At 43.3% G+C, this 12,422-nt stretch overlaps 1 protein-coding gene across 17 annotated transcripts in view; it reads right to left on the bottom strand.

The window, feature by feature from the left end:
* Positions 1–12,422, bottom strand: part of LOC109983199 (neurexin-1a) — a 338,575-nt gene that overhangs the window by 112,545 nt on the left and 213,608 nt on the right. For all 17 annotated transcript variants that reach the window (XM_065959877.1, XM_065959879.1, XM_065959887.1 and 14 more), the window contains one exon: positions 3,405–3,586. In XM_065959877.1, coding sequence (XP_065815949.1) covers positions 3,405–3,586 — 182 coding nt within the window. The remainder of the gene's footprint in view (positions 1–3,404; positions 3,587–12,422) is intronic.

The raw sequence follows: 12,422 nt of genomic DNA, 5'->3' as shown, positions 1-12,422 counted from the left end.
GAAACTCCTTCATTGTGAATCACAGTGTCAGAGTTTCACTTCATATTAACACCCCGCCAACTTTACATTACCCCTTACTGCTTTTAAACAAGCGGCGGTGAAATGAAGGGGTTGAAAATGAAGCCTGTGCGGAATTGGAATATCCTGCAGTTCTTAGAGTGTCCACTTGAGGCTGGCTACCAAAGTCATACACACATATTTTTACAGGTCTGATGAGTTATTGTCCTCATGAGCACACACTGTGCCGAAGGTGAATTTGAATTTTTATCAAGCATCTGTTTTATGAACAATACGTTTTATCCATATTTGTAGAATGGACAGAGAGATTTTGCAACAAATGAGACCTGCATCACCCTGGTTGGACACTATCTGCACCCTATTGGTGTGTATAGGTGTGTGAATTCTTAAGTACAAGTACAGGTGCCTATGTAAGCACACCAGGAGGAAATGTCTATGTATATGAAATCAGACCTGCAGTGGGATGAGCCACAAAGCAAAGCCCCTTTTCATTAAAAGAGGAAACCTTTCAGGAGGAGACATTTTTTTCATAGAAATCACGCTTAAAGAAAATCTGTCTGTTTCATCACCGTTCAGGTGTTTTCACGCTTATGGACGGCAGCCCAGACGCATCTGAGAGAGCGCCGCACCTGTCCCTCTATTCTGACGTTTTTGATTTATGTTCTTCTAAACATCTTGTGTGAGTCTCCCGGGTGGCATTTAGAGATACGTATACACAGTGTGCATAAAAAAAGGTTGTGTTCTTTTAAATTAACATGTTACTCCTGAATTAAAACGAGGGGCTAAATACCACTTAGCCCTGAGGTTTATAGGGGGAAAATGGTGGTGGTGGTGGTGGTGGTGGGGGGGGGGAGCAGTGCATCCAAAGGTGTCTCATAAGAACGACATCATGGCCGCTCGGTGTCCTCGGGACAGGCCTGCTCATGTCATGCATGCTCACTGTATGTGAGACTCTGTGTGTGGGCAGCTTGGGTTGAGGCAAACTTCAAGATCAATTTGTGTGTCAGTATGTTGGGTGGACTGTTTCCTGTACGAGTGTGTGTGTGTGTGTGTGTGTGCAACGTTCCTGTATGCCCATGGCCAACATCAGTGATGTCATGCTGTTTTCCCGGGTGGCTCAGGCTAGTGTGAGCCTTTAGTAAATGTTCTGAGGTGTGCGGCGGTCGGGGGCGGTAGTAGCATGTCTGCAGGCACCTGGGTTGGGAACCGGAGACTCGCTGGTTCAAGACCCGGTGAATTCTGTGGTTATAAGTGTAACGAGCAGAAACATCTTATCTCTCTAATCTCAAACATGCACAGTATTTCAATAAACGGTGGCCGTTTGATGGTAGTTCCCAGAAAGGTGCATAACCATTGGGAAACTCTTAAACATGTCAGGACATGTTATGTACACAAACAGACATACTGCATGTTTCTCCCTTGTTCCACTCTCCCCAGCAGGAGGGGCTGCAGCCACCCTGCCGCCGCCACCCCCCCCCCCCCCCCCGCTGCCCGTCCCCTTTCACCCGCTAATGAGTGTTGTCAGTAAGAGGGTGCTAGCGAGAGGGAGGTCATGTGGTAGCCAGCAGAATTATGTCCAGGTCAGAGGTGCACTATATGAACGCTAACCCTTATTAGTGCACCATTTCCCTCGGCTTGGCTGCTGCTGCACACACACACACACACACACACACACACACACACACACACACACACACACACACACACACACACACACACACACACACACACACACACACACACAAACACAGCGACCACACCACTTACATACGATGAGGTGAGCAAGTATGGACTCCTTGTTCCCACACACAATAATAATGTCATGTGTGGGTCATGCATGATGTAATTGCACATTAAACATGACTTCCTCTTTCTTTTGTGGTGCTTGAATCATCTTCACCTGGACTATTTGGTCGTTGGTCATGAAATTCGAGCTTAGAAATCAGAAAGCCAACCATCATGGGATTCTGTTTCCATATGCTACATTAGCGCTTTATATTTACTCAAATCTAAAGGTGAAAAACTCGTCTTCAACACGATTCTGTCGGTGTTGTGTCATGAGATTCCGACAACCATTACAATCACCAGGTTCTCATTTGAATGCAACTGAACGGTGACATCATCTTTTTTCGGGTTGGAGGAGGTGGTGTGTTCAGAAAAGTTAAGAAAAAAAAGCAAGAGAGAATGGAAAATAAACTGTTCAATCTTAAGCAGGACGTTTAGTTAAACCCCTCAAGCATAGCAAGGAGCTGATTGGAAAATTGAGTCCTACATTCAGCGGCAGAAAAAGAGATCACTGCTGCTAAAAATATGTTTTTTTTTTTGCTTTGGTTCAACTATTTAAAGATTTGTTTTTGAATAAACTGAGCATTTCTTTGTTTGATTGTAAACAGAACATCTCCCAAAAATCAATAAAACCTTCACCATTTGGTCTTTTATCTGCAGAAAATCACAACAGGTGAAGAGAACTTAAAGATGCAGCATTTTTCAGACTGTGAATATTACAACAGAAACAAGCTCATGTTCATTTTGAAACAACAGAATGCTCATATTTAAGTTAGGAAGACACCAGAAATCAATAACTGGTGGATTAACGCTGATTTTTCTTATTATAAATGTCTTGTGTCTTGGCTTGCACTTCCACTTTGCTGATGGGTGACGTTGTGAAACTCTTTTTTTTTATCTTAACCAGTGTCCATTTTCTCTAAAAAAAAAAAAGACCAACAAATCATTGTTTACAGAAGGCAAAATTCAACCCACAATGCATTGCATTTTGATTCACTTCCTTTTGTTTGGTCTGAAATACATTTTGCATCCTATTATTTCCATTTCCATCTATATTAAAAAGGAAATATTCTTCAGAAAAGGTAAAGGGGTAATAATGGATTTGAAGTGTCTGAAGATGTCAATTCCGGTTGGCTGTTTTTTGTTTTGGATTTTGAAAATTTCAACAAATCAGAGAATCGATAAAGACCAAGTACTTTGAGTTTTCTGTTGTATCTTTCATCACACTGATTTACACAAGTCTCCATGTAATCTCACCTACAGCGAACCGAACTCTGGTGCAACTGGAAGCAAACCAAGACCCCTTGTACGGTTCTTTGGTCCGCACCAGAGTTCCTTTGAGCATTCACCCCAAACCAAAGCAATTATTTGACAAAGTGCACCAGAGTTTGTTTCATATTGACCAAACAGTTCAGGTGTGAAAACGCCTTTCTGGACGTTTTTATACATTCTCAGTTTCCTTTAATGATGTTCATGTTTAATGTTGTTTCTACTGATGTTCTTGTGTTTCTTTATCGTTCTTGTTTCCACCTCGCTGCAAACCAGATTTCCCCTCGGGGACAGCAACACTGATGTAATGTTTAAAAAAGTTTGTGACTTACAATGTGAAGCTTCAAGAAGTCTCCGAGACCAGAGGAGCTATCCACCCTCACCAGGACAGCGTCCTTCAGGTGCGTGCTGAAGCCGATGGCTAGCCGGTCTGCCCTCGTGCTGGGACGGTCGTTTGGCGGCCACGTGTACGTGATCAGTCCGCCATCTCGCCCAAATATGTACGTTGTTCCCGCTGGAGAGACAAAACAAAAAGGAGAAGACATTAACAGGGTATTCATTGTATGAATGTGAACCAGGCATCAACCGCTGACTGTAAACACAACACACATTATTAACACAACAAAGCCGCTGTTGTGCCAAGAAACTCATGCCTGCAGAGAATTTCATGCACCTTGCAGGAGATTCAAAATATGGCAGAAATTAATTCCAAGCTGCTGTATTTTGCACCCACCCTTAAGTTTCTTATCAGACACTTCAGACTCAAACACTGTTAGCAGCTCTTATATATGCAGGCTAATAAAAAAGCATCTTCTACCGAGCCTATAGAACAATAAGGACACTGATTTGCCCCCTGAAATAAAGATTATATCATTTTATGAATGTACCACGATGTGCATTCAGTCGTCTTTCAGCACTTCCTCGACATTGATGCCACGTTTTGCAGAGCGACGTCAGCGTGCAGTGTTTTATTGTGCTGAGTAATGTCTTCTCAAAGCACTGAGGTACACATTGCTCTTGAATAGCTCTCAGCCCCATCTGAGGGCTTGAGTACACTCAATGAGTAGCTGGGGGGGGGATGGATTCCACAGAAATGAGGGAGGCAGGTACTGGTGCTGCTTTCCCTCATAATGCAGCACAGTTAACTCAGTTTAACTGCCACTCCTGCCTCACCTCCAGAGAGACGAGAGATGCAAGCGAATGTTAACAGTTGTCTCGCTGCTTCCCCCAGCATGCCAAAACGAGCACCTCCCTCCCTGCGCTCTGAGCTTCATTAGCAGCCCTCAAAGGCACGACTCAGTTGACGGAGTTATTGACTGACTGGTCCAATTCTGCCTTTCTCATGACCTCCAAACTGAGGCTTTCCTGTCTCGCTGCATTACCTCGTCGACTTTAGGAATGCCTATGAAAGGTTTGAACATGACCTGATGGAGAAAAGAGTGCGGCTAATTACCCCGGCTATTCAGCGAAGAAGAGCCTTGCAGCATTATAGCGAGTGACCGGGGTCAAATTGATGCTTTGAAACAAGGCTCCTTCTGACTTATAAAGGAAGTGGTCTATTAAAAAGTGGGACAATTTATTCATGAAGCCACAATCTCAGGTTTTTTTTCTTCCAAGCTGTCAGAGTTGTCTCAATCAAATAAGCGCCTATTTCTTCCCAATTAGAAAAGCCTTCATTAGGACGGCGTTTCAATTCATTTCTGCCAAGATGTAAGAAAAGTAGAAGAAGAAGAAGAAGAAGAAGAAGAAGAAGCAGGAGGAGAAGTGTATGTGTGTGTGTGTGTGTGTGTGTGTGTGTGTGTGTGTGTTATTGTGCATGAGTGAGTATGTGATTGGGAAATAAATGCCTGAGAGAAAGTCTGAAAATGAATGCAGCTGTCAGATTAGCATAAAAACAGCGATCTTCATGAAAAATTAGACAGGGAGCTCTGCTAGTGTGTTATACGTTTACGTGTGTGTGTGTGAGACGGAGAAACACAGATAGATGGAGAGAGAGAGCGAGAGAGAGAGACGGAGTGTGTTAATATTCATAGGAGCAGGGAGTTAAACAGCCTCAGCCAGAACAATACATGATAAATCATTTTGACTGTAATTCCAATATTTTCTTGTAAACCAGTTCACGAGGATATAAAACCATCGATATATATTTTGCATTTATTTATTTATTTCTGCTCCCTTTTCTTCCCCCCCTCTGGCTCCTCTTCTCAGCGGAGTGATTAAAGTGCGTCACTCTTACTCTCTCACACACTCCCTTTTTTCCAATTCCCCTTCCCGTCGCCCGAGCCCAATACACACACACAGTCAACCATTAGCTTAAAAAGGATTGCGTCATTAATTAACAATAATGTGATTAACAAATGATGTTGGAACACACAGATCTGTGGTGGGATTTATTGTTTTCATAAAGCATAACTCGCATTTGTTAAATGAAATAACACTGTTAGCGCTCGTGTTTCGACTTAATGGATAAAGCGTTATGAAGCTTGATGGCTTCCACAAAAGGGGAAAGACATTAGGTGTAATATATTTTTGCGAGGCGGGCGTCATTTCTTTTTCATGAAGTCTGGCGGCTACAGCTGAGAAAAGCCTCCGTTGTTCCATTAATGCATATCTGATGCCGGCCCCCTTCACAGAGTGATCTTCAATTCATGTAGCTCTCGCTCGGACTGTTGTCACTGTCGCCCATGTTCTCCGCCCCCGAGCCACCAAACACTTGCTCTGTTACTCCGGCTTATTATAATTAAGCTCTTTTAAAACCATGTCAGTGTTGGAACTCGCTGGGCCCTTCAGCGTCCAGTCCCCCCCCCCCCCCCCCCCTCTCTGTCTATTCATAAGATTTGACACCCACTTTCTCCCTCTGACAGCTTATTTACTGTCGGTGACCTCCACAAAAAAAAAAAACACACTAAAATCTAAAGACGGCTCATTTCATTGGACCGCTGTCCAGATCTGACTTGTGCCACCCTTAAGCTAAATGAATAAACAGCATGCAGGGCCGCCATGTCAGAGCAACAAAGGTCAACTGAACTCAACTAAACTCTGTGATGTGCAGATTATATAAAAGCTTCACAACAAGATTTGAAGTCGAGACGCACAGTCTGCAGTTTCTTCCAATTTCCCTTTTTTTCAAGGTCCTACCTGCCGATACCGATTTTCTATCATTGAAGAACTATAATTGACCACTAAAAACAAACTTTTTTGCAACTTTCCTTTAATAGAAATTCAGTTTTATGTTCATAATGAAACACTGAGGGTCTAATTCACAAAGAATGGACTGCAACGGCTGATTGCTCAATAAATATTGTGCATCAGTATGTTTATTGAGCTGATGATATTCAAGCACAAAAATGCACATAAAGTTTTTTTCTGCTGAGTGCAGCTTGCTCTTGTTTTGTGTCTGATTGTGAAGTTGAGCCGTCACTTCCTGTCCTGTGACGCAGAGCAGAGTTTTGTGCTGTCATCCTGCCAAACTCCTTCTGTCCACATGTAGATGATGAGCTGAATTGGGTGGGGGGGGGGGTGGTTGTGCTGTCTGGTCTTTACAGATGTGGTATAAATTTCCCCATTTATAAGAAAGCTTCCTTCCAGTAATGGGACAGAGAGAGCTGGCAAGGAGCCTGAGCCAGCTGCACAAAGCAGAACAACTTTATGGGCATTTTTTTTGCATTTCAATATCATTAGCTCAATATGCTTTGGAAAAATTGGAACCCTGAGAAAGAGCCGATAGCTGTGGGCAATTCATGACACGAAGTCCACATCTGTATTGCCTAAAAAAAAAAGAGCATGGACATACTGCAGGATGAAGGCAAAACGGCTAAAAGATTATGAGATAGGACAGTCGATAGAGTAGGAAAACGAGCTGCTGGCTTTGTGGACCATAGCCTCCATACATGAGGCATATGTTCTTTTTAATATCAGTTTAATGACAATATGCAATTTCCTTCAAAGTGATACGTCTCACAGGATTTCAAACTTTTGAAGATGTATTAGTGCAACCAAACAATTAGATATTACAAACGCAGTGTGCATTGTACAAAGTGTATGGAGGACCACATGAGATCTGCTGCAGTGTTGAGTTCACTGAGGACACTGAGTTCTCTCAAGGCCCGGTGACCTGCAAGAGAACATCTGCAGGACCCGGCCTGAAAAGTCCAGATGTTTTCCTTGGAAAGAGGGTTTTTATTTTTTGGCAATAACAAAGTCATTAAGTTGTCAAATGTGTGATGGATTCATCCTGCTGTTGTGTAACTATTACGTCAATGGGGTATTCAAATAGGGGAGTGATGTATCAGGTTATCAGAGGCGGGGGGGGAAACCTAATCATTGGATAATCAATGTGAGTGATAGGTATCATGCTCGTGTTAAAAACCGGAGATGGAGATGTGGTCCCGAGAAGGGCGTTCATAAGATCCAACAAGAGGGAGGGGCAATCATGATAATATGCAAATGTAGTTAAGATCATGTTGTTGTGTATTGTTCCGCTCTGGACTCTGCAGACCTCAGGGCTCATTTTGTAATTATTTGTTTCAGTTATTCAATAAATATCCTTCCATCAAAGAAGGCCATCTCTGTGAAACGATTAAGACACCACAGTCATCTGAGATCGTCACAGAAACAGAATCTATTTGAGACGACCGGTCAGTCACAGATCTCAGCCAAACTCGGAAAAAAATCATCCGATTCAGGTCACCAGCCGGCTGCCTCCTCGCACCTCTAATAACAAGCCTGCTGATATGTGATTAAGCACGTCTAAAAAATCCATACAGGCATGTAAGACTAGAGAGAAAAAAAAACTCCTTGAGGGACCGTTAGGATTAAGATTCACAGAGAAACACGGTTAATGCACACACCAACACGAGCGGGTGCAGTGGCATGAAATCAGCCGACACGTGTCCTGGTGAAACTCCAGTTATGGGAGTAATTATGCACGGGCTCCATATTTGTTATTTACGTGGCCCCTCCTGGGACACCGGGGCCCCGTGATATGGATCTGTTGTAGTCATTAGATACCGTTGTTGTCCTGGAAATACTCGCCTGTTTTGTTGTCTCTTTAGTTTGACAAGAGTTTCAGTTTATTCCCTCTCCCCCCCCTGCAGTCTAATAAAACACAAATGAATGGACAAGATGTTTGGAGGTAATGAGGGGAGTTTTTTTTTTCTTTTGAGAAAGTGCTCAGAGGTGGCACGCTGAACAATACAAGCAAACAGAATGTAATTAAGATGTTCTCGCTGCACCGCGTATCCCCTCGTGCATTTGCATCTCTTACATTCAAATGCATTTCCCCAGAGAGGTCATAGTGCAGGCGGGAGGTACTGCATTTCAAGCACTCGGTTTTTCGGGCTTCCTCAAGGCTACTGCAGATGATCAGACCTCCAGCATGAACTCCTCAACCAGAAGCCCCCTCAGCTGAAGGATAATGAATTAATCTGTCCTCATGTTGGACTACATAGCGAGCTGGCTTGCTCTACTGCTGTGTCACTTAACATCAAAGAAGATAAACATTGGCAGATCAAACACTCTGCTTTCATTAAAAATGTAGCACCATCCCAGGAGCTCTCTCTCCTTGCTTTTCGGCCAAAGAGGTGTGTGGGATAGCCGGCTGCAGGATAGCAAACACGGCATGTGTGTTATAGAGCCCTCTTGGCACCGACTTCACAATGTCTCAATCTGTTTTTTTCTGCTGGAGCGGGGAGCGGGGAGCATATATAGCAAACTGGCCCTTGAGCTCTGAATGTTAAATAAACTGCTCGGTGTCATATGAAGAGGCGGGGGAAGGTGTGAGTAAAGGAAAAGAAGTGCTGGCTCTGTGCCCTGGTGAAGCAACTTGTAGGGTAGTGAGAATACAAAAAAAACAAAAAAACGGGCTCTCTATTCTGCCGAGCTGAGGTCACGCCCGCATCACCAGACTTGTCTTTCCTCCGACCTCCAGCGCAGCCGGCATAACGGGCCTCGTATTACCGCCTCTGCCGAGAAACTGGGGAAGGAATCCAATCATAATTACATAGTTGTGATGGAAATATGAAAAAGGAGAGATGACATTATGGATTTGCTCTCTGTCAGCACCTCGCACTTGTGTTTCTCTCTCTTTTCCGCTGCCAAGGATTTCCCGTAATGACTTGGGGTGTGCAAAAATAGATGCACCCAATGCGGCGCATAGTATTTGATCATTCCCATGAATCTTTTCAAGCAAAGATTTTTTCAGAAGTTTAACCTCTCATATGCTTGTACACTTTATGTGCGTCTCAGGTAAACATTTTTTCCTGGATTGTTTTTCAACTCAAACTGTGTAGCTTGTGTTTACACTGGAAATAAACCTAAATGACGACAACATCTTTTAAATTCATGCATCACTTTAAAGATCCCGTATAAAACTTATTTTCACCTTTCATGATGTCAGTCTGTGAAACTTATAGAGTAGCATTGCATGATTTGCAGCACAAAAAACTGTTAGTTTCAGCTACTGTGTCTTTAGGACCCACCCCCTCCCAACGAGCCCACTTTCTTCTGATTGGCCGGCTCTCTGGAAGCCCTCCGGGGAGCAGAACGCTGCAGGGCTGCCAGGGGAGGGTCTGCTCTCCAGCGCTGGGAGAAGAGAGCCTATTTACGAGGTTTCAGCAGCTTAGAGGCTTGAAGCCGTCTGGTAAAATTCTTTCTTTCACCAGATTTGCAACTTGTTTAGCGCCTTCTGCAGACTCATCCTGGGATTACTCCAACACACGTTTACCTCATGATCTGAAAGCCTACATTTAGTATGGGCATACAGGATTGTATATGTGAGTTTTAAAATGGGGATCAGCAGAATAGGTCAACTTGAACTTATCTGTGACAGAAATAAACAAACATTAGCGCTAACAGCAGAATGATGTTCCTCTTAAAGACATTTATTAGGAGGAAACTATATTAAGGATGACATTGTTTGGGTCTATATTTGGCCTATGTGCATCCTCCTGGGAGAAACACAATTAAACGAAACTTAATGATTTCTATTTCCTGAGAAATCATTACCACAATGTATGAGGACACGTTTACCCAATCAAACACTCTTGGTATTTGGTAAAGGGGCTATCTCAGATCAATGCTCCTGAAGATTTAGAGCCAGGAGGGGGAAAACAAGTGAATCAACAGGATCAATTTTATTTTCCTTTCCCCTGACCTTCCTTTCTAACTATATTCTACCTTTTAGGACCATTAACGGTCCAGTGTAGCTGAAGTGGTCAGATGGTTAATAGACTGCGGGGTCATGACCAAAAGAGTTCAAAGTTGTTGCCTTTTTTTTTTTTTTTTTTCAGCTGAATTTTCTGTCTCGGCTGCGATCACAAAGCTGTGCATTACATTCAGTCTGTTGACCACGGCCCTCGGTGTACAATTAAAAGTCTACATCACACCCCGTGGTCCTTTTAAAAAGTGAAGCCAATCTAGTGACGTCTGTCCATCTTTCTCTCTGAACCTTCATGGGTGAGTTTCACCAAAGGCCTTGTGATAATACATTCCCCAATACGTACAATACAAGTGTGATGGAAAAAAGATATTTTAGACGTTCTGATGAAAAAATTTAAATCAGTGGAACATTTTTAACCGTTCTTCAACAGAAAACTTCTCACATTTGACTAAAAGTCGATGTATCCACACCTACCGTGGCGGGGTTGGCGATACATGGTCAATAATTAAATTCTCCATCTGTTTTTAAGATGGATAAAGGACAGTAGTCTAATTGGTCGGCCTAATCGAGCTGCAGCCCTTATTGTACCTTGACTTAAAGGCAGGGTTGGTCTAAAACTAGCATGATTTTGAAAGTAGCATCCCCTCAGTGCTCATCTGCACCCAACCACTCCCCTCTGTGCTCCCTCTAAAGCCACGCCCCCTCACTTACATGCCAAGTGCCGTTGCTCCAGAAGCACACCTCAGCTCATCCCTTTCATTGTGTAGAAACTACATCGTCTCATGTCTCATTCAGCGGTAAGTAAACTCACAGTATAATCTCCGCCATCAGTGACGCAATTTGATCATGGGCAGGTGAACACGAGGTGTAGAGAGCGAGCAGGGACACAGGGAGGCGTGAGTTATTAATTTCTGTCAGGACCTAAAGACAATTTCAACCAGAATCTGAAAAAGTGGATCTGAAAAAAAATGACCAACCCTGCCTTTAACATTGCAGGTAAACGTAACGCTTGTTGCTGCTGAATCTGTACACCAGAGAATATCTTATTTAAAAAAAAAAGACTGTCAAGCTTGTAGTTGGTTGGTGCATGGCAGGGCTCTGTGCATGCTCGGTGTTCTGACTACATACACTGTGAACTTTACCCATCCACGTAGAGGGAGGGGATCACCAGGGACTTGTGCTCGTCTCGCTCACCTTCTGAGTCCACGTCAAAGGTGTGTGCTGCACTGCAGTTGGGTTCTGTGCTACTTTCATGCCTTTACCAAGTCACCTGTGCATGTACAGATCCTATTCATCCGCTTAGTCTTTTTGTAGATATGTAGGCCAATTTGACTTTGATGTAAGTCCCTGAAGCAGAAAAAAAATGGCTTTTTTCCCTGTTCCAAGTATATTCACATGTGGCTGTACGATGAATGAGGAGCAGGCTGGTGGATGCACTTTTCCCATTAGTACACCGTCCCCGCTGTTGCTGCTCGTTTTGTTTGGCTCTTCCCTTAATGGCACTGAACCTTTTCATTTATTTGTCGCTAAATCTCTTAGCACCAGAGCAACACTGTAGCCTAATATGTTACCTCCCCCCCCCCCCAAGCGAATTGAATTTAAAGTGCGATATATTTGCTCGTGGCAGTTCTGCACCTTTTGCACAAGGACACAGGAGTTCTCATGAGGGAGCTTTTCTGTTGAACATCCCCTCTGTACTGCTTTCTGTTGCACATCAGAGTTGTCAGAGAGCGCCGCTTTGACTGGTGATGAGAAAACCACATCGACTGATAATTTATTCTGCACGTCTGCCAGCAACACCACATACGCACTGTGAACTTCTGGTCGTGACGAAAGTTGATTCCACACCCGACGCCATGGGTTCTGTAATGTCTTATGAAACTGGAGCCTGGAGTTTTTAGAAAAGCTAATTTGAAGGCTTTTTTTGGGTTAAACAGGTCAACTGAAGACAGGAATAATTTAAATTATTTAAATGAACATGTCAAAAATGATTATTTCAAAGTCAACTGGGCACATGTTTTTTGCTCAAAGGGGGAAATGTTAGATGTATTTTGGTCACAAGCTTGTAAATTATGCTAATCTTCATCAGCATCCAGTAAAGCTACATATTGCTTTGTTTAACTCTGCCTGAAAATACCCATTTTAGAGTTTTGAGTTCTGACTCCACAAGGTCTGTGGATAGGAAAATATT

Source organism: Labrus bergylta, chromosome 10 (genome assembly GCF_963930695.1).
Source record: "Labrus bergylta chromosome 10, fLabBer1.1, whole genome shotgun sequence".
In the NCBI taxonomy this organism is placed as follows: domain Eukaryota; kingdom Metazoa; phylum Chordata; class Actinopteri; order Labriformes; family Labridae; genus Labrus; species Labrus bergylta.
This window is presented reverse-complemented; position numbering and strand designations above follow the sequence as displayed.